We start from the raw sequence: 23,290 nt of genomic DNA, 5'->3' as shown, positions 1-23,290 counted from the left end.
GGGGGACACGAGGCATGCTGGGAGAAAGAAGGTGGAGTCAGGAGACGCCATTTAGCTGCCAGAGGGGAAAGATGCAAGTTGCTAGCTGGACCCTTGCCCATAGGCCTCAAACCTCATGATAAAATATAAACTACTAAAAGTAGGTTAACCAAAGATAGAGTTTGCTAACAATTACACTTAAGTGATTGGCCAAGCAGTGATTTAAATAATAAAATTTCTGTGTGATTATTTCGGGAGTCTGGGCAGCTGGGAAATGAACAAGTAGCCTCCCCCAACAGGGTCTTGCGGGGTCCAAAATGGCCCTGAAATTCTGATCCTGATTCTGCCTCCCAAGTCATAATATTAATATATATTCTTTTAACACCTTTTATTCCCAACATTTCTTCTCTCTTGGGCCCATTGCTTGCTTTACTTAAGATACTTTTCATTCATACAGCTGCCTTCTCTCAAAATTCTTAGCTTCTTCTACAGGTTCACATTTGTAAACTAAATACTAGCGAATAGTGCACTTTGTGTGTTGTTATAGCTCCCAGAGAAGACCATGGTCCTGTGGAGGAAGGGTCATGCTCTCCTTCCATGGCAGGACAAAATACACAGCTGGTAGTTCCTGCACTTGCTACTAAAGGCTTGCCTGTGGGTTTGCAAACACTGACATCCCTCCCTGCCCTCCCTGCTCCCATCCCCACCTGCCCAGCTGAAGGCCGAGGTATACTTAGGAACTGCTCTTTCTCTTCCTCTTCAGGTGCAACACCCACAGTTGGCACCTTGATAAAAAGCATCTACGAGCCGGGCGGTGGTGGTGCACGCCTTTAATCCCAGCACTCGGGAGGCAAAGGCAGGTGGATCTCTGTGAGTTCTGAGACTAGCCTGGTCTACAAGAGCTAGTTCCAGGACAGGCTCCAAAACCACAGAGAAGCCTGTCTCGAAAAACAACAACAACAACAAAAAAAGCATCTACAATTTAATTAACAGACTAGGTTTTATGTATGTGACCTGTCCTTTAGGAATATCTAAAATTATTTTTTAAGTTAACTGATCTAAAGTCCTTGGTATAACATGACACCTAAGTAAGGATGAGCACATTAATGTCCAGGTGGGAGGGGGCTCTCGGTGCACACAAGAATGGCCAGATGACGCCCTCTTTTGTCACCATGAGTTCAGAACTACTGTTGGTCTATGGCACTGGTCTGTGGTAATGTACAAAGTCTGTTCCACCCCACCTCACCTGTACCTGATTATAAACCCTGTGAAAAAAAAGACCAAGCCCCTTATGACCTATTGCCTTAGCACCTGCTCCAATTACTGGTACATAATCAACCAAAAGCACAACAAAAACTAATGATTTTCTATATATTTCAGTGTGGTGGTTTGAGTAGAATGACCCCTTGGGTTCATATATTTAGATGCTTAGTCACCACACAGTAGAACTGTTTGAAAGAATTAGAAAGACTAAGAGGTGTGGGCTTGTTGGAGGAAGTGTATCACTGAGGGTCGACTTTGAGGTTTCAAAGGCCCACGACAGGCCCAGTTTCTCTCTCTGGGCCCGAGGACTGGGATATAAAACTCTCAGCTATTTCTCTAGCACCGTGTGTGCTGCCATGCTCCCACCAGGACAATAATGAACTAAGCCTCTGAAATTGTAAGCAAGCCCTCAATTAAATGCTTTATCTTATAAAAGTGGCCTTAGTCATGGTGACTCTTCATAGCAAGAGAGTAGTAACTACAATAGCCAGACTGGGGTTAAGAAATCGGCGGATCTCTGTGAGTTCGAGTCCAGCCTGGTCTACAGAGCTAGTGCCAGGACAGGCTCCAAAGCCACAGAGAAACCCTGTCTCGAAAAACCAAAAAAAAAAAAAAAGAAAGAAATTTATGAAATTTGTGTCATTAATCCTCAAGTACCAAGAGAAGGCAATTTTATTAACAATTTTACAGAAGGTGCAATGAATGGTGATATTGTGCTTGTGTTCTAACAAATAAAGCTTGCCTGAAGATCAGAGGATGGAGCTAGACACTAGTAAATCATAGCGGCCAGGCAGTGGTGGCACACACCTTTGATCCCAGCACTTGGGATCTCAGGCCTTTGATCCCATCACTAGGGAGACGGAGACAGAAAGTGAAATGACTGGGTGGAGAGAGGAATATAAAGCAGGAGATGCTATGGGATAATGCTCTTGTACACTGTAAAGATTTGTTAGTTATTATGGCTTAATAAAATGCTGATTGGCCAGTAACCAGGAAGGAAGTATAGGCAGGGTAACCAGACTAGGAAAATTCTGGGAAAAGGAAAGCCAGAGGCAGAGTAAGCAAGATGAGAATGCCTCACTGAGAGAAGGTGCCAAGCCATGTGGCTAAACATAAATAAGAATTATGGATTAATTTTAAGTTGTTAGAGCTAGTCAAAATAAGCCTGAGCAATTTGTCAAACAGTATGTAACTAATATTAAGCCTCTGAGTGGTTATTTTAAAAGCAGCTATGGCATCAGGTGGGACATGAAACCTCCACTTACAAATGGCACCCAACATTCAGCAACTACATCCACATAAAACCTGAGAGACCTTGGGAAGGAATTCTAGACACAAAAGAATAGAGTCAAGCACAGCTTCCTGGTAACAGAAATTTCTCTTGTGGGATTTGTTTGCTAGAGACAAGTAGAGACACAGCTCCTTTAAGAGAGGCGTCCTGACTCAATGTTAGCAGCAAAAACCGTGCAGCTCTAGCTCTGGCTGTCCTGGAGCTTGCTTCATAGATGAGGTTGGCCTTGAACTCACAGAGATCTTCCTGCCTCTGCCTCCTGAGTGCTTGGATTAAAGACATGCACCACCGCTGCCATGCGACTCTTTTAAGAGGCCCTGCTACCAAACACTTAAATGGTGTTTATGAGCAGCTGACAACATGCTTATTGGTGGTGGCATGAACCTAGAAACTCCACAGAGTTATGGCAATAAACACAGCTCCTGCCAATACCTCCACCATGAAGCTAGACTCAAAGGGGGCCAAGAAATGGGGCATAGCCAGCCTCCAAAGTCACTGTTTTAATCCTAGCCATGCTGCTTAGCAGATTAAAGACTCATGTGGTCAGAAAAATAGAGACAGTAAAGACAAATTCAAATAAAAAAGAACCTCTAAACAGTTTTACAGTGTGTTTAAAAATATATGTAGGTGGAGCTGGGCAGTGGTGGCACACACCTTTAATCCCAGCACTCGGGAGGCAGAGGCAGGCGGATCTCTGTGAGTTTGAGGCCATATATATATATATATATATGTGTGTGTGTGTGTGTGTGTGTGTGTGTGTGTGTGTGTGTAGGTATGAAGGCTTGGGAGAGAAAAGAAAAAAGGATAAAGGAAGTCCTTTAAAAAGAAATATAATAATAAATAAAAGCCACATAAAGATGGAAAATATACAGAGAATTTGAATACTGTATGTTATTGTGTTTTCTTTGAATTGTTTGACTGCTGAGGAAGGAGCAACAGCTGCTAAAAGACATTTGATTATAAATGATGCTGGATTAATCCAACATATATATTTTAAAAATACCTTGACTTCAAAATTTAAGTCAAAACATATTCTCTTTGGGAAAGAGGTTCTGTTTTTATTTCCACAGAAAATGAGAAGCTGTGGATTCATTCTGGGTTAGGAGAAATCAGGTTTGATTGAGAAAGATTTCCTGAAAAATCTCTGTAGGAGCGGATGGCCCAGATGATCCAATCTCAGAGGACCACTGCTGCAGTTTCCTCTGAGTTCTACATCTAGAAAGTCTCAAGGTGGCTGGTTGAGGTGGACCAGCCTCACATAATTCTCCAGTCAGAATTTGATCATAATCCTAAATTTTCTCAGTGTACCCCCCAATCAACAGGAAGTATCTTAGAAAACCACACCCACATTCCCCCCAAAAATGGATTATGGATGTTTGGCTTTCTTTAGAGTGTTGGTTACAAGTTGTTATGGATAAAGACCAGGGAAAAAGCTAAACAAAGGAGATTAGATTCAGAGTTCTTGTTTTGAAAAGGAAAATGCTGTGGGATAAGGCACTGTGAAGATTTGTCACTGTAAAGATTTGTCACTCATATTGGCTTAATAAAATGTTAACTGGCCAGTACTCATGCAGGAAGTATAGGTGGGGCAATAGCACTAGCAGAATTCTGGGAAGAGGAAAAGCAAAGATGCAGTCACCAGCCAGATGCAGAGGAAGCAAGATGAGGATGCCTTACTGAGAGAAGGTACTAAGCCACATAGCTAATCATAGTTAAAAATTATGGGTTAATTTAAGTTGTAAAAAGCTACTTAGTAATAAGCCTGAGCAATTTGTCAAACAGTATGTAACTAATATTAAGTGTCTGAGTGATTATTTTAAGAGCAGGTGCAGGATGAGGCAAAATGAGAAACTTCCAGTTATAGGAGGAGACAGGAGCTCAGCCTCTGAGAATCATAAAGCAAGAACTCTAGTGGCTAGCTGCTCTGATTCTCTGATCTTTAGGCAAGCTGCACAAATAAAATATCACCACAAGTGAGTATTAACTGTAAAATGCCATAATTTTCTGAACCTGTATAATAGTACAGTGCTGCAGAAAACATATGGCCCTCAAGCCTGGGGTGTGAGTTTTTTATGACTTTTACAAATACCTGCTCTTGGGGAAAGCCACTCCCTTGTTTCAAAGTTCAGTTTGCTAGTCCAGAAATTTATATTAAATGAGACAAGGGAATTCCAAGAATTGGTGATAAAGTATGAGACCATCTTATATACTCCTTGTGTTTTATTTAGTAACTAAATAGTTAGCTCTCTATATAATATTCTCAATTAATGAGTTTGTACATTTTATTTGTTAATTACCACTGACAAATTGCCCACTGTTTTCAGGATAACTTTCAACATGAGCAAATATAATAAAACATCTCCATCTGTCCATTGGCACAACAGACAATGCTATTCAGCAGATAGCCTGAGAAGCTAAATTTCAATTGTACATCTCTACCCAACATCCTGGAAGTAGAAGGCCAGTATATCATCCCTATTCTAGCAGGCTGGTTCAGGGTCTGTGCTCATTAAAAACTCACCAGCATATTTTGAACACAAAAGTGTTCTTCCTATTTTAAAGATATTTTTAGTTCTCCATTAATAAATATGACATGTTTACTCTTTAAAATATGTATAGATTACTCTTGAAAATCAAGAAACACAATTTGGTCTGTGCCTATGATTGAATACTACCTCAAGCACTTAATAGCCTGGGTGTATATTGACCTTGATGTGTGACCTTCCCTAGTCCTGGTAATAGTCCTCTCCCAGATAGTAAGAGCCACACCCAGAGGACAGTAGAACACTGTGCCCTGGAGCTTGTGCTCCCCAGACTCTTACTTTTAAAAAATTATGGAGTTGAATGGATAAAAAGCCATTCAGGTTTTTAGGCATTAGGCCAAATAAACATGGAAAATGTCCACTGAGGTGTCGAGAACATCATTGCTCATTTCCTTCACAGGTGGTCAGAATCCCACAGACAGAGCTACAAGACCCAACCTTACTCATGTTATTCATCAGAGACTATTTTATTCCATGTGTGTCCATGTGCACATGTTGAGGGGAGTACACACTTGCCAACTGCATGCAGGTGAAGGTCAGGACAGCTTTCAAGATTCGGTTCTGATTTTCCATGTTGAAATAAGATCTCTCTTTTTATTCCTGCCAGTGTGCAGCAGACTATGCAGGCTGCTGACTCGCATGACTTTCCAGTGGAGAAGCAGCCATTGTTGTAAATGCCGAAGCCAAGACACTGCTTCCTATATTCAAAACACGAGGGAGGAATGGGAAAAACTCATCTAGATTTGGCATCTCAACTCTACATTATAATTCCTGATTCTGCAAACTCCAGATATGCCAGAGTCCCAGACTCAGAAGTCAACAGGAAATGACAATGGGTGAAGCAGAGAGAGTCACTAAAAAAGCCAGCGTTGCTTTCTATCCTGTGAGAGAAAAAAAGGATTCCATAAGATGGCAGTGATAATAATAATAAGGATGATGATAGTGCCGCGATGGTAAGACATGGCACTGGTCACGAGCCTTCATCTCAGAACACTAAGGCGGGGCCCTGCGATGTGGGAGTGTAGCCTTGTCTCAGCAGATGTGGCACAGCGGGGTCCATCCACTGAGGCCACTCAACCATGTGTTCCCAAGAGCAACACATCTAGATGTGCATTCAGAACTGAAAATTGAATTGCTTGTCTTAATCCTGTGCCAATAAAACCAGCAGCTTCTGTATTGTTGAATCTGATCCCAAGACTCTTGAAAACCACAGTGGCTTTTTCCCGGCACATTAAAGCTTCTCTCTCAATCGTTGTGACAAGTTTTAGCTTGTAGCTGTCAGTTCCTAAAAGCCAAGAGGTACAGGTTGCTCTCTCCACGAGCTGCTGCTACATGGCGTCATGACGCCAGTGACACAGCTAGACTGGCCTTGACTTTGGTTCCCAATTGTCCACAACTGGAGAGAGAAATAGCTGTCTTTTTTTCCCCCAGAGGCAAACAAGAGTGGCAAAGCAAGCGTTGCTCTGATTTGGAAAGGACACTTTTGGAACCATGTAATTTAACTCACTTTGAAGGTACAATTCAGTCTTTCAACCTCCTGTGTGTGCCCCTGAGCAGCTGGTGAGACCTGGGCAATGTTCTTTCTACAACAATGGCACCTATTGTTTGCTCTTCTGGGTGAGGAACAGCCAGGGCTTTATCCCCTCCCACAACAGTAAAGTGCCCTCAGCTCGAGAGCTGCAGAACCTGCATCGCTAGCAGGACACCTGCCGGAACATTTCATTCGCTGGGGACTACGGCCAATGTAAGAATTATCCATGCAATCCAAAATTAAACCAGACCTATATAATTCCAGTCTACCATGTCTCCAAGGGAGGAAGGATTTCAGAAGTCGGTGTCATATAATCCAAGACAGCAGGAAGAGTCGCCACTTCACTGATTACATTATAAGACAACTTTCTGGGCCCTGGCAGCTGCGGTTTCTGTTGATGTCTGTGGCTCCAAACGCCACCAAGGTTGAGAGGATAGGGCTGTACAGAGCTGGCCCTGCCGTTCACTGGCTGCAACACTAAGGAGAACTGGTCCTGCCCCTCACTGGCTGAAGCACTCGGGAGAGAGGGCCCTCCACTCCCTTGGGCAGCACAGCAAAGTTGACCGTGGAGACAGGGGTGTGGGTGATCCTGACCTGAGGGCATAAGAAGGGCATAGCTGGTACCACCTCCCTCGTCACGGTGGTGGGAATGAGGGAAAGATGCCCTCCCCCTCACCAGCTGCAGCACTCAGGAGAGTGGGCCCTGCACCTCCCCTGGGCAGCACAGCAGAGCTGACCCTATTAACGAGGGTGTGGGTGAATGGCCCTGCGCCTCATCTGCCATATGTTGGTGTGGGTGAGGGAGAGATGCCCCCACCCCTCACCACTTGTGGTGGATGGGAGAGCTGTCCCTGCCCGTCGCCAGCTGCAGCACTCAGGAGAGTGGCCCTGCACCTACCCTGGGCAGCACAGCAGAGTCCAGGTGTGAGAGAGCCAACCCTGAGGGTATGAACGCAGAACTACCCCACCCCTTGGTCATTGCTGTAAAGTGTGAACTAGCTGGGGCAATTCTGGAGAGCTCACCCTGGTGGTGAGAATGGGGGAAAGCTGGTGGGCTGACCAACCCTGCACCTACCCAAGGCCAGAACCCCAAAACCCACCCAGTCTATGACCTGTGAGAGCACATGAAGGTACCAGTCCTACAGACCCAAAGCTGCAGGATTTCCATGACTCAGGGCAACGGCAGGATAACCAGTGAGGGCCCAGCATCCACCGGCGAACAGAAACAGGAGGCCTCTAACTAGACGGATGACTCTGCCATGAACACTTGCAGGTAAAGATATATGGATAAAAGTTACTGTGTGACTCATTGTTCACACTGCAACTTCCTTGATGATATTTTTCTTTCTTTTCCTTTTTCCTTTTTTTCTCTTAAATTTTATTTTACTTTCATGGGGGTGGTTGGGTGGTGATTGTAACAGCAGAGGATACATACGAAGGGATGGGGAAAGAAATGAGATCGAGATGCATGATGTTAAAGACATGAGAAATAAATAAAAAGAAAGTTACAAATAAAAATAAATCTTAAAAAAAGAAGGCATCTTGACTTTAAAGTCTATTCCCCTTCATCCAGGGTGTATAAATAGGGCCACTGTTAAGCCATAAGAACCTTTGAGGAGCCAAGCAATGCAGTGAGCAGAGATGAAGCTGTTTGTGAACTCGACACCTGGATACGATTGCTCTTCTCTTGCCCAGGAGAGGATGATGAACTCTAGGGAAGAACTAAATAACGAGGCTCCAGAAACTCAGCCAAGTCATGAGAGTGCTTGAGAGACAGATGTCATACATAATTGGTTATGTCATCTTGTTTTTTTTTTTTACTGGAAAGTCTCATGATCATGTTTTATTGGAGAATTTTAGAATAAGCCCTGATCTTACACATATGCATTTTATCCATTAGGAAATACCTCCATTAGTGGCCATGGCTTTAGTTCCCACAATATCAATTTAAACAGTACCGTTCAAAGTCATGGATTAAATTCAAAACAGCCGGAGGAAACAATATAAAATTTTAAGATTTTTGCCCAAGACCATCTCATTATGAATTTTCTTGCACTTTTATACTTTCAATATATGTTCTTGATTAATTCATTTCAATCTCTTAAGTATGTACTGAGTATCTACCATATGCCTGGCACTGTTAGGACATAGAAACAAGGTGATAATTTCATTAAGGCAAGACATGAAATGGGCACTTCATCACCTACTCCTCACTCCATAAGCCATATGCATCTATTATGGATGGGATGGGGCTCAGTGACAGAGGATTTGTGAAGTGCTTTGGAAGTCCTATGGAAAACCAGGAGAGCTGGTGTTTATTACCACAGTGTAATGGGCACTGTGCCCGTGGATACTAACATGCATAAATTATACTTGGTCTCTAGTGACAGAGAAAACAGGAGAGATCTGTAAGGTTCAGTGGGCACACAGATATTTCAAAGCTCTCTACACATGTACTCAACATGCTGATCAATAAAACGCATGACTTCTACCCAACTGAAAATCTCAGACCAACGTGAACTTCCTGACTTGAATGTATAAGAAACCAGGAACTTATACCTTGAAAATAATAGCAAATCACACCAGCTGGTTCCTACACAAAACCTAAATATTTTCAGAGGTCTCCCCAATAGTAAATAGTAAAGATGGTAAATAGCAAGCTTGGGGGCGGAGCTAGACCACAGCAATGATGTAATGGGAAGGTAGATGCGGGACGGCAAGAGAATGAAACTGGAAAAACAAGTGAACATATTCCAAGGCAGGAGTACTTGGCAGTGGTGTATTCCGTAAGCAAAGCACTAATTCTGAACCAACTAGTGCATTTTAAAATATAAGTGATGGATTAATATCGCACAGTATAAACAATGAGAAAGCCAGGCTGATCAGGGCACTCTTCCTTCTGCAGAGAGAGAAAAGGAGAGAGAGCGTGCAAATGGACCAAGAAAATTGAAATTATTTTCTGATAAAGATGAAGCTCCTGTCCTCATTCTAGAGACGACACCAGAGTACCATGGAGAGAATATTAAAGGAGATAAATCTAAGAGAGAAAACTCATGATTCAAAAACTGTTACTGTCCTCGAGTTGTCAGTAGCGTACGCATGAAGACGAACGTCAAATGCCCAGTACAGCTCTCATCCCTCATCTTCTTCTCAGAGACCAGTTGCCAAGCAGGTGAAGTACTCAGTTACTGCAGCAGCATACAAATAAATTCATTACAATCTACTTGATATTCTTTGTATAAAAGCCAATTAAATTGTTTGATTCCAGGCAGAATGCATAACTAGCTGGAAGTGTTTGTTTTTATTTGCTACTGGTGTTATTCATAACCTCACAAATTAGTAAACTTTATGGAACATGTTTGATTTAAAATGTAGGGGAAATGTATGGGTATGAAACTAGTGAGTATTAACAGAAAATGTCAGGAATAGCAAGTGTGCTTAACTTCACAGGGGAGATGTGCTTAGGGATGTATGTGGCATATATAACATGCTTATATAATTACTGTATACATATTCACCATAGCTCTATATTGTAATTATTAAAATTATCACAAGAAATTAGAGTTTTAAAGTTTAAATGTTTAACAAGTACTTGATTAATCTTATCAGTAGGGGCTGGAGAGATGGCTCAGTAGTTAAGAGCACTGGCTGCTCTTCTAGAAGGCTGAGTTCAATTCCCAGCACCCACAATGCCTTGCAACTGTCTGTTAAATTCAGACCCAGAGGCTCCAATGCCATCTTCTGGCTTCTGCAGACACAGGGCATGTGCCACCCGTACGGATAAAACAGAAATGTTATAATAATCATAATAATTTTATTATTCTAAATTTCTATTCTAGCCTAGCATAAATATTTAAACTCTATTTCGTTTAAGGTAGATAATAAATTTTAATTTTTTTAGGCAGGAATTTAACTTCGAATGTAAGATTTCCATCTTTAACAGAGAATGATTCCTTTTTCTTTCCTATAACTAAAAACCACTGCTCATGCTTGCTTGAGTGTTTTCTCTCCTAGATAGCAATCAACTGTGTTGGTGTTGTGAGTCAATAGCAGGCTGAGGAAGTGACAAGGGAGGCTCCACAGAGCTGTGGGAATAAGGTCTTCTCCCATCCTAAAGCACGCCCAGCTGCTCACTGGAAATGCCTACAGGTCAGTGCTTAGCAGTGATGGGCAGAGTCAGAGGTGCAGATGTCCAAGCTCCTATCACATTAAACAATGACCTCATAGCTTTAGAATGGGTCCTCAATATTTCCTCTCATGCAATTAAATTCCCTGTGCACACCAGCCGTCTAAGGGAAACAGCCAAAGTCTGCAGTGCAAGAGAACCAATCAGAAAATGGCTTATTATGTATGATGCTTGCTTCCCCCCTTTCGTCTCCTTTTTCAAACTTTGAAACCAACTGTGTGTTTATTGGAACTTCTACCAAATAAGAATCAGAAAAGGGGAAACTAAAACAACCAGCTTCCACTAAATGTGAGGGACCAGGTAACTTTATCAAGGCAAAGATCTCAGGAACATGATTTGTAAAATCCTCAATATCATCTGTTATTTCAAGTATCTGTACAATTTTGTCCCTTATAGGTATATCCACATATACTTAGGACTACACAAAGAGAAAGGAAGGAAAGAAGAATGAATGAATGAAAGAAAGAAAGAAAGAAAGAAAGAAAGAAAGAAAGAAGGAAGGAAGGAAGGAGAAGGAAAGAAGGAAGGAAGAAAAAAGGCACTGTGGTGGTTTGGATAAGAATGGCCCTCACAGGCTCATGTATTTAGATGTTTGCTTCCCCAATGGTGGAACTTTTTAGGAAGGATTCGAGGGTTAGGAAGTGTGGCCTTGTTAAAGAAGGTGTCGTACCTGTAGTTGCTTTGAGGTTTCAAATACCTACACCAGACTCAGTCTCACCCTCTCTGAGTCCTGCCTGTGGATCAGTGCTATGTTTGCCTGCCTGCCACCATGCTCCTCACCATGACACCTCTGAAACTGTAAGCAAGTCTTCAATTAAATGTTTCTTCTCTAAGTTGCCTTGGCCATGGTGTCACCTCACAGCGATGGAACAGTAACTAAGACATACACCAAAATAGATCACTCATGCCCACTTCAAAACTGACCTACAAAGCAAGAAGCATAAACTCAAAAAACCTGAGTATTAGGTAGTATATCTTATAGGTCATTGACTAGAACATACTTTTCTATTATGAAGCTATCTAAAATACGTAGTTCTAAATACCAACAAACATAATGGTAACACTAAGGGCACCCATGAGAAGCTCACATCCTCTGCCACAGCTTCTCAGAAATGTTTAAGGCTTATGATTACGGTACAACCACATCAATAAAATGCAAAATAATATAAATCAAAGAAAACTAGAAAAATTCAGCCACACATATTTGAAGAAGGATTCAAAGTCTACTCTCCGAGAGGATGGAAAAAGAGCACAGCAATTACTAGAATCCAGTAGGACTTCCCAAAGATGTTCTAATCCAACAATGGCTTCTTTTCTCAGCGGTTGTACTGGTGCAAGAGAAAGCCACAGGCTACCCACGGGCACAACAGAATCATCCAGAAATAACTGAGCACCTCAATCCTGTCACTCAATCTCTTGGAACAGTCTTCTGGGATGTTACTGTAAAAAGCCCTCCAGTGGATCTGATGAACTAAGATATTATCAGTCCATAAAACATCATCTGTGAACCACAGATATATGCTGATATTTTAGGTTGGAAACATAATTGACAAGGAAGAAAAGAAAATACCAGAAATAAGATGACAAGGACTAGAATTATGGATCAGTTGTTCCATATCTTGATGAATAAATTCTCTCACCAAGTGCATCTGTCAAAGGCCATCACAGGCTTGGCCGATCCTTCGGTGAAAGACACTGCTATTCTGCAGCAGCAATCTTGGAATGAGGTCTCCGGCAGCAGCCACAGGGCCTTGTCCTTGCATCTTACCAGACACTTTAATAAATATTTATGCAACAACAAAAAAGTCTGATTGTAACTGGTTCAACTAAATGAACTAGTACACACAAATTGGAATTAATTTTTTTAATTATAAGACAACTGGAGATATTGTTTATAAATATAAAATACTAGACATAAGCTTAATATACTTATTTGAGCAAGGAAAGAAGATGTTTGTAAGCATGAGAATTGTGGTAGTTTGAGTGAAAATGGCACATAGAATGTGGCTTTGTTGGAGGAAGTACATCACTGAAGGGGGGGCTTTAAAGTTTTAGATACTCCAGTCAGGCCTAGTGTCCCTCTCTCTTCCCACTGCTTGCCAATCTAGATGTAAAACTTTTGGCTATCTCTCCAGCATCAAGTCTGCCTGTGTTGCCAAGCATCCTGCCACAATGAAAATGGACTAAACTTCTAAACTGTAAGCCAGCTCCAATTAAATGCTTTCCTTTATAAGAGTAGCCATGGTCATAGTGTTTCTTCACAGCCATAGAAACCCTAACTAAGACAAGAATCTTATGTTGTGATAGGAGTGGCGGGCTATGTTCCTGGCACCTGGCGCCTGCACGGCTAGCTTTATACCCGAAATAATTACACGGAAACTGTATTCTTTTAAACACTGCCTGGACCATTAGTTCCAGCCTCTTATTGGCTAGCTCTTACATATTGATCTAACCCATTTCTAATAATTTGTGTAGCCCACAAGGTGGCTTACCAGAGAAGATCTTAACCTGCGTTCGTCTGGAGTGGGAGAATCATGGCGACTCCCACTGACTCGGCTTCTTTCTCCCAGTATTCTGTTCTGTTTACTCCACCCACCTAAGGGTTGGCCTATCAAATGGGCCTAGGCAGTTTTTTTATTAATTAACCAATGAACGCAACAGATCAGAAAGAAATAACTCCCACATCATTTCTCCTTTTTCTGTTTAAACAAAAAAGAAGGCTTTCATTTTAACATAGTAAAATTACATATAGCAAAACAGTTATCAAGCAAGAATTACAGTTACAATATTTATATTTATTTTATCTTTTATCATAACTAAGGAAAACTATAACTATCCATTCTTCAACTCCATCAAAGACTCCAGAAGGATATAATATTACCTAAGCAAATAAAAAATAAACGACAGAGACATCTCGCTGCCTGGACAGTCACCCAAAGTTCCTCTGTACCGTTGGGGCATTCATCTTTGGCCTACAGGCCCATAGTATCCAGCAGACACCTCCACGAAGCAGGAAATTTCAAAGACAGTTCAGTCACTTTCTTCTGTATCCTGCAGAATGTCTCGCATGTAGTAAGAGGAGCGGCGGGGCTGCATCCCCAGCACCCCGGCCGCCTGGCTAGCTTATGCCCCGAAATAGTTACACGGACACTGTATTCTTTTAAACACTGCTTGCCCATTATATCTAGCCTCTTCTCGGCTAACTCTCGCACCTGGACTAGCCCATTTCTAATAATGTGTGTAAGCACCCCAAGGTGCGCTTACCGGGAAGATTCTAGCCTACGTCCATCCTGGGTCGGAGCTTCATCGTGTGTGTCTCTGAGAGGAGCTATGGAGTCTGTCTGAGGAGTCTTACCTCACTTCCTCTTTCTCCCAGCATTCTGTTCTGTTTACTCCTCCCACCTATGTTTTAACCTATCAGGGCAAGCAGTTTCTTTATTTAATTAACCAATGACCTTCCTCCATCACTGGCAGACTCTTTCATGAATCAGGAACCCCGAAAGACCATCTCACCTTTAGGCAAGTTCAACAGTCCTCTTTCTGCAGGTTCTTTGTGTCCAGTTTATGCATCAGTCCAAGCAAGAGCAGTTTCTTGCCCAAATGGCTAACCAACTCCATAAGGATCCTCTTCGATGCCCATCTTCCTTTTGAAGTAGATTGGTGCTGCCAGGAGCAGACGTGTCTCATTGTCATGAAAAGCCCTAAGTTATTAAAATATTTTAAATGCCATATTCTGCAGTCTTTGAAAGATATGAAGAATGCCTAACTGAAGTATATCTCTTTATATCTAGAAAATCTAACGCACATGACTACAAGCTTTACTATTATCAATGATTATCCATTAACAACCTATATTTCCTAATTATACATTACATTTTAAAAATGAACTACACAATCACAATACCTTAATCAAGATCAGAAATACATATACATATAACAAAATTTACCTTAAAATCCATACCAATGCAAATTATTCATATCTACATCATATCCCCCTTTAAATGTAAAAGAACATTTATAAACAATATTTGGGAACATGGGCGCAGTTAAAAAAGGGGGGGAGATTAACTGGTTTGATGGGATGATTGGTATTTGTGAGTTACTGTTTTTAGAAAATTGTATTGGTACTGTTTCTTGTATATTGATATATTAAATATTAAATGTGAATGTTCCTACCTCTATTTTTATATAAGATTATGCTTATAACTTTGTCTATATTGTATTGATACATCTACCATATTACAATGTACATTTCTACCTCTGATATTATTTACATTTGATATGTAATGACATTGTTTACAGTTGAAGATCATTGTCTTCATATATTGCACAGTTGTTTATTCTCTTAGTCTTCAAGTTAGATAGGTATTAAGAATTAATCAGGTCTTTTAGATACATAGATATTATATTTAGTATAGATAGTATAATCTTCAGCCTCTTCAAAGAGCTGTAGAAAATGGCCTTTAATCTAACCTAGAATTCTGTGCCAACAAGACACAATCACTCCTGGTGACACCACTCTACTCCCGAGAGAACATTGAGCACCAAAGACACTCTACTGGGAGCTTGTCTTCTTGGCAAAACTGGCCTTTGGGTTAAGAAAAGCCCATACCTCAACTACTGACAAGAATACAAAATATTCATAAGTGGATGAAACAGGATTGTCTTGTCTTGCCAAGACAGGGTAGGATAATTCTAAGAAAGTTCCTTGCCTTTAATAATGGTATGTCAGTTATGTTAGGCCTTAGCCAAAGTTGGTTGACTCAACATTGCAAACGAGACTTTGGGTGATTGCCCAGGTAGTCAGTTGTCTCTGTCATTTGTTGCACATTTTAGATATCTCTCGTTTGTTAAGTAATATTAATTCCCTTCTCAGATCTTTGACAGAGTTAAAGATTAGATAATTGTAGTTACTCTCTACCTTATTTAAACTCCTTGAGATAGAATATTTAGCAAAACTTTTGTTATATGTTTCTTGCTCAATATTGATTGTTATATTTATTTGTTACTATTGTATATCATTGTATTTGGTTTAGTTCTGTCTTATTTAGACAAAAAGGGGAGATGTAGGGGAAGCTCCGCCCAATGGGGGGCGTGTTCACCTCGGGCTAATGTTTACATATAAATCTGGTGGTGTGAGCCCCTCCTATCTCTCTCTTTTTTGTATCTCCTGCTCATCGCTGGATCCCTGGTGTTGTAAGCTATTCCTTCATTAAAATTTGCTGTTTCATATTAAGCTAGCCTGGTTATTACGCCGCCTACAATTTTACATTTTTATTTATTATTTTTCTCTCTCTCTGCACGTGCATGTGAGGATGCCTGTTGGTGTGATACATGAATGTGGACACACATGCTATGGTGCATGTGTGGAGGTCAGACAACAACTTTTGCAAGTCATTTTTCTCCCTTACAGCCATGTGAAGCCCTCTATTTAATCTAGAAACAAAAAAAAATTAAGAAACAGCCAAGAAAATGGAAAAACCTAGTTCACTCCATGCTGTACAGTCCCTAAGCATGTGGCTAAGAGTATAAGCTTTATAAGTCCTTTGGGAGGGAGGGGGTATAGGGACACAGATAGAGGGGAAAGTTAGAGATTTCTCAATGACAGCTTATGTGAGTGGGGTTCACGTAACACTTTGCATGAATACTGATTAGTATTCTAATCATACACCTCAGTTTCCTTCAAGAGCTACCATACTGAGAGTAGCACAAACCAATCAGATACCAGAAAGACAAGAAAGCAACATGTGGTAGTGGCTGGTTGTAACGAGTATGAGAAAACAGAACTTCCATATCTGAAGGAGTCCTGGAACCAGGAGAACCAGACACTGCTCACACAAGCCAAGCCCGGAGACAACCGAGACGCCCAACAGCAGATGAGCAGAGAGTGAACCTGTGGCGTGCCTACTGTACCAGTCTGCACGCCATCACTGTGATGAGAATACCCGAGAAAACCAACCTAATGGAGGCAAGGACTCTTCAGCTCCGTTTCAGACTATGGTCCACAGTCTCCATTACTCAGGACCTACGGCCAGGATGGACATTATGCCAGAGGGGCGTGAGACCTAGAGTCTGATCACTTCATGACAACCCAAGACAAAACTCCCGAGTGTGCATCCGTACTATTCAACGATGACCCACCTACTGAGTTCTTATCCTCTTCCAGCAGCCAATCAAATGAGCTCCATCAGTGGACAAATCCACAGAGAAGGTCAGAGAACTAATTTTCCCAAAATCCCAAAGCCCACTTTGCACATTGCCAAACTGGGAACCAAACCTTTATTTACCATGTAGCATTTGGGGAATAACTAAATATAAACAACATATACACCAGAGAGTGTTGCCGTGCAGAAGGAAAGGCTCTCAAATGCAAGCATATGGGTTGAAGTGAAAGATTTCATAATAAGCAAAATAAACTACACAGAGAAAAATATTATCTCATGCTTTTACTGATATGGAAACAAAACAAATGCATTGAAAGTAGGGATGGAGCTATGGGGTAGGGAGAGAAACTGGGGAGAAGACATGGAAAAGAGGGTGCACTCACTAAAATTGAATTTGTATATAAATGTATACATGTATATTGAAATATGACAGTGTAACATACTAATTTGCATAATTAATAAGCATCATTTTATCAATAATAAAAATCATAAGCCTAGTTCTTAAGAAGCTAACTCAGGGTGCTAATGAAGGCCCATGAGGAGCCCCTCAAACATTTCTTCTGGAGTGAACAGAGGGAGTAGGAAGTAGAGATTTTTCATCCAGGTTTCTGAATGACAGAAGGAGAAACGATGGGAAGAAAACAATAGCAGTTAGGCCCTCCAGTTTAGTGGCTCCAGAAATAACAAGGCATAGCTTCTTAAGTGTAGTGGCTATCAGAATCACAGAGTGTGCTCCAAGTTCAGAGTGTGATTCTCCTAAATTAGAATCCCCAGGGGGCACCTGGGAGTGAGCATTTTAATAATCCAGAAAGAACACCAATGCCATGGTCCAAGAGCCGCATCCTTTCTCTCCAGAAAGGAGGTCATGAGCTAAGCTGCCTCTCCCGGGAGACTTCTTTCTCCCGGGTCCTGCAGCCTGTGGCCGTCTCGCCTTACCCGAGCCTGAGTGCATTTGCTTTCACCGTCCCTCAGCCAACGGACTCCGCGGTAGCTCTCTTCACCAAAGTCCCCAGGTCTTTGGGGGGAGAATTTAGTGAAGACAACTACCTAAACAGTTAAATCAACAGTACAAAGGGCTCCTCGCATGAGATTAGAGTGGCCTGTGTCCACAGCCCCACTCCAGAAGGACACCAGCCCAGTGCACTAGTCTTGCACCCAGATTCCAAAAGGAAGTTCAGCCTTGCCCATTCACAGCCCAAGCCCCGAAGTGAACTAGCTCGTTTCCATAGATGACTCTGCTGGCAGGTTTACATTCTCAAACAGATCCTTGAGAAGGACGGTCAATGGCCCCAGCACCGTGTTTCACTGGACACCAATAAAATGCCACCGAGGGTTTTTTCCCCCCAAATCTGCTCTCCCTATCTTGGCCATTTCTATCAATACGCTCAATGCCTACGACCTCCAGATGACCCTCAACTGGATCACACCTCCCACATAATTACATACTTGGAGCTCCTGCTCCACATGTGTGATTTGGGGCCCCGGGCCAGATAAGCAGCAGGGCCAGGACCAGACAGGAGAAGGAGCCACAAGTCAGTAAGCCAGGACAACACTCACTCCAAGGGTCACTGTACCCTGTCCCAGGCATTGCAACAGTCTCTTTCTAAGCCCAGCATAGCAAGCCAATCTTAGCACAAGAAAGGTCTTCAAGGGAAGAGGACGAGAAAGTTGAGGAAAGGGAGACGTGAAGAAGTGACCACTGTACTCGAATATATGAAATTAAATGGAGATTTACTCAGCGCTGTGACAAAATTTAGGCCAATTTCAACTAACATTGTTACAGACTGGGGCTGATGTTTACTAAGCACCGAATGCTTCATAGAGTGATGTCGCTCATCCACACAGCTCTGAGTGTCTGTGTTGTCACACGAGAAGTAACTACACAGGCCAGCTGGCTGGTGTGAGGACTGCGGTGGTTTAGATAAAACGGGACCCAGGACCCGGAACCCGGGACCCGAGGGGCAGCTGGGTCCCAGCACCGAGGCCTCTGTGGCTCCCAGGCGGGTGGGAGACAGAGACAGACAGGCATGCCATACAGAGTGGGTTTGGATAGTTTATTCAGTAAAAGGGAAGGGGCAGAGAGGGAGAGAGAAAGAAACAGAGAATAAAGGGAGGGGAAGGGAGGGAAGGGACAGGAAGGGACTTTAACAAAGCAGGGCTGACAGCTCTAAAACCCAAGCTTTGAGCTCCAACAACAAATACTCTGTGTGAAATTATAGTAGTTACATTGGAATATTATAGTTAAGCACAATCCCCAGCCATCTGTCCGGGATGTTATAAAAGAGACCTTAAGAAGAAATAAGAACAGACACCTCCAAAGGGTCTTGCCAAGTCAACGTGCCAGCTAGTTTGAAGTATGCTAAGATACCACCAGCCTGGGACACCAAGAGTTAAATGCTTCCTTATCTCAAAAAAGTAAACAAATACTCAAGGTCTTGGGGCCTGTGACAGGAAAGTCAGAAACCTGGGGAGAGGAGGAGAGCAGGTTCTTCCATCTCATTAACTTTAGAAAATTTCACCCAGAACTGGGCAACAGGGAGGAATCATCTGGAAACCCTTTTGTTGAAAACCTGATACCTGACTCCCATTCCAAGCAGTTATCTCTGAATCCCTGGGAGCAGGACTCTAGGGCTCGGGTGGCTCCAATAGGCAGGCAAAACACTCATCTGGGGGATATGGCAAAGAAGTAAGGAAAGAATTGAATGATGTTTTAATCCCAGCACTCGGGAGGCAGAGGCAGGTGGATCTCCGTGAGTTTGAGACCAGCCTAGAAGCACACTGATGCCCACTAAACTTGAGAAGTTAATGATTTGATATTTAAAGAGCTGGTAAATTGGAGGGACTGTTTTCTTCCTTTTTTCCTTCTGTTGTTATTTATAAACTTGAATGAGAAATCTCTACTTCCCATGTTCTCTATTTTACTCCAGAAGAAACATTTGAGGAGCTTCTCATGGGACCTCATAAGTACCCTGAGCTAGTTTCTTAAGGAAGTTCATACGGTTCTTATTATACAGATTATTTGGCATGTAGTTCAGAGTTTGGGCTTCAGAGAAGTCCACCCTTTTTGACTTATTGACTTCACTGTTATGCAGAGAATTCCAAGTCTCAAAAAAAATTAAAAAAAATAAAAGTTACTCATTTTACCAGTAACGCTAAGCTGTCTTTGGGTATTCAAAATGCTGCCCAAGCTTCTGATGTTGTAGAGACATTCCTCATTGAAGAACTTGTAGTTTCTGATGTATGCTACCTGGCCATTCAGCTGGGAGGCTGACACATTCGGTGGCTAGCTATAGAAGTAAAGCTTCCACTGAAAATACACTGCATCTCTCTGATTACAGTGTAAATGACAGCTACTATGTAGCCCAGGGACCTTTAGTGCTCGGTATTATAGGGTCTTATTTTCCAATCTTTCTGAAAGTATTCTTAGTGGCTAAAGGACGGGAATGACCATGCATCTAAGGAGTTATCTGGTTTATTTGGGAGACACAGTACTTTGGATGGTGCTCCTAAAGCATAGGCTGTGGCTGAATTCATTCCATAGCTTAAATTAAAGATGGTCTCATGGAAGCCAGTCCCTACTTATTCCCAGGGCCACTGGAGCCCAAGCCTGGGCTAACATCAGTGAACTCAGAAATCTAAATGATGATGAATCAATATTTACTCCAATTAATTACTTGCTCACAAGTGCATCTGTAACTTCCTCGATTTAAGGAAGCTGGAATGGTACTTGGCATTCCCTTCGGATGTTCTGTCCTTGTTTATAAGCTTGTGATACACTTTAGTGCACTGTCACCTAGAGAACACTTCTGGAAACCAATACAATCCATATTATGTTATACTTCATTCTCTGAAAGCAAATTCACATTTTTATAAATTCTTAGAAGTAGGTGTCCAATTTCTCATATTATTAAACAAATATTCATTGAGTTGCCACTGGAAACAAAGGTACACACAGTTCCAAAGAAATGACAAGATGTCTGCGCTTTGGGGGACACTAAGCAAGTCTTAAGAGGGCACAACCAAGTGAAAAGGAAGGGTGTTGTCACAGCGTGAATACTGACTCTAGCCAACCATAATGGCGTGGCTCTGTTTAGAAAATGCTGCCGAATAAGTTCCCAAAATACTTTTCAACATGGAACAAAAATAGAAACCAGCCCTTAGCTCTAAGCAGCACTGTATTGTGGCAAAAGTTAGAGACAATTACAGAGAAGAATGAAACTTGGTCTCTCTGTAGTGAATAACAAGAGCCTGTGTCAGGCTGGCTTCAGAGGTGGAGCTCTCAAGATCAGCTCCAGGAGGCGTCCTGCTTCCCCTGCACTGAACAAAAGAAGCTTCACAAGGATGAGCTAATTCTTCCCAAGGCTTCCCTGTAACCAACCTGGACTGAGAGTGTGGCCCAAGAGTAGAGCACTTGCCTGGTGTGCAAGAGATACTGGGTTCTGTCCTCAGTACCCCAAGACCATAGAAGATGAAAACCAAAGATGGAGAGAAGAGGATGGGCAAGAGGAGGAGGAGCAGAAGCTTCTTTCCTCCCCCAAATCATTGACACAGTAAATGTAAGCCCCCAGTCTCTGGCCTCCATCTTTGGAGGCCCCGTCCCTGTGCCCTCCAAAATCTTGACCACTCCCCCAGTCTATTTAAACTGCTTCCCTGGACGTTTTCTCCTGGTTTCTTTTCCTTCCCCCTGGTGGTTGCATTAGTGGCCTATGGTTCCCCCTCAGGGCCACCCAAGAGTGCAGGAATCCCATTAAATCTGGATATTTTTTAATTTGTCTTGTTGTGATTTGGCTTGATTGGGATTTTTGCGTTGGCAGAGAGCTCGCATTAGGAAAAACTCCTAACAGTAAAGAAGCCAGACACAGGGTCACAAGTGTTCAGATTATCCATGAGCACCATTGCCATTTCTAGTGCAGGATCCTCCACTGACCTGGGATTAAGAGCTAACCACCTCGCTTCCTCCCTGGGTTTTGTGCACACCGCACGTGTTCTTGAGGCCTACTCCTACACAGAGAGGATGATGCCGACGAACCAATGGACTCTGACATGGAGCAAAAGGTTCAAGGTGTGACAGGCTCTCAAGGGTCATTATTGACTCAAAGTCCTTTGTGTGTACTAAAAGCCAGTTAAGGAAACTTAATATTTAGTTCTTTGATTCTTCTTTAAGACTGCAACTGTACAACAGGCAACTGAAGTTTTCAATAGCAGAGGAACAAAATAAACCAGAGCATATTAGAACACACTTCACCATGTGCGGCTAGAATACAAACATACAGGAGAAAACTGGTATGTTCAGCAGTAGAGTCAACAGACCTGGGCTAGAAAGTGGTGAGCAAGGGATAAAACCCAAGAGAGATCCAGAAAATGCAGTCACAAGCTAAATGTCCTTTGAATGCAATATTCTTAAAACTCAAAAATAATATACAAAATGACAATGAGCAAAATATCACATGAAAATAATTTTAATAAGTAAGTACCACTAAAACCCAAGACAAGAGAAAATGATCAGTGATATTCATCCTAACTTTAAAGTTTGATCGATTTAAGTCATTTAAGTATTACAAATGGTGCTCATGGCAATTACTGGAATTTTTGGTGCTGAACCTATTGCTTGCCTGGCAGGTGCCTGGCTCAGCTCCTCTCAATCACCAGGCCCTGGGGGTCAGGTCAATTCCTAGAAAGGCAAACTAGATGGCCTGGGGGGACTCGCACTTCTAGCTTCAGATTGTCCCCGGGGAAGGGCTGGGAGTAGGTGAGCGAGGCCTGGCCTGGGGCGGGGGCAGCCTACCTCGTTTGTTCTGGGAGCCGTGCTTCTTGGCTAGGGCGAGCTCCCTCTGGATTCGGCTCTCCAGGTACTCCTGCTTCTTGGCCAGCATCTCCTCGGTCTCCCTGAGGCGGGCCAGGGCCTCCTGGGGGCTGGGAGCCGCGCGGGCCCGAGAGGAGCGGGTCCCTCGAAATAACTTGCCCAACTTGCTCATGGCTGGGCAGTGGGGGGCGAGCGGCCCTGCGCGCTGGGGACAGGTGAGCCACACACCCAGCCGGCCGCGCTCCCGGGAGTCAACAAGTTGCTTAGGCAGGTGACACCCACTCTCGGGCATTTCCTGGCCCGGCTCGGCCCCGCCCTCGGATGGCCACCCCGGAGGAGGCTGGGCGCCGGCGCCACAGCCCTCTGGGAGTCAGGGAGCCGAGAAAAGTTGGCCAGAAGTGAGGGACTGTTTTATCCACAGTAGGGACACATCCCGGAGCGACTGCTGAGAAAAATGACCCGAGAAAAGCAAACCCACGTTGCAAGGGCCTCTGACTGGCTCTGAAAGACTGTGGGCGTGAGTGCAGGTG

General features: G+C 42.8%; 1 protein-coding gene across 1 annotated transcript in view; it reads right to left on the bottom strand.

The window, feature by feature from the left end:
- Positions 1 to 23,088, bottom strand: part of Chmp4c (charged multivesicular body protein 4C) — a 38,622-nt gene extending 15,534 nt beyond the window's left edge. The window contains exon 1 of the mRNA XM_050161720.1: positions 22,743 to 23,088. Coding sequence (XP_050017677.1) covers positions 22,743 to 23,052 — 310 coding nt within the window. The 5' untranslated portion in view covers positions 23,053 to 23,088. The remainder of the gene's footprint in view (positions 1 to 22,742) is intronic.
- Between the last annotated feature and the right edge of the window lie 202 nt (positions 23,089 to 23,290).

The sequence above is a fragment of the Alexandromys fortis genome, unplaced genomic scaffold, assembly GCF_014885135.2.
Source record: "Alexandromys fortis isolate MF-2015 unplaced genomic scaffold, M_Fortis_MF-2015_v1.1 scaffold_74, whole genome shotgun sequence".
NCBI classification, from domain to species: domain Eukaryota; kingdom Metazoa; phylum Chordata; class Mammalia; order Rodentia; family Cricetidae; genus Alexandromys; species Alexandromys fortis.
This window is presented reverse-complemented; position numbering and strand designations above follow the sequence as displayed.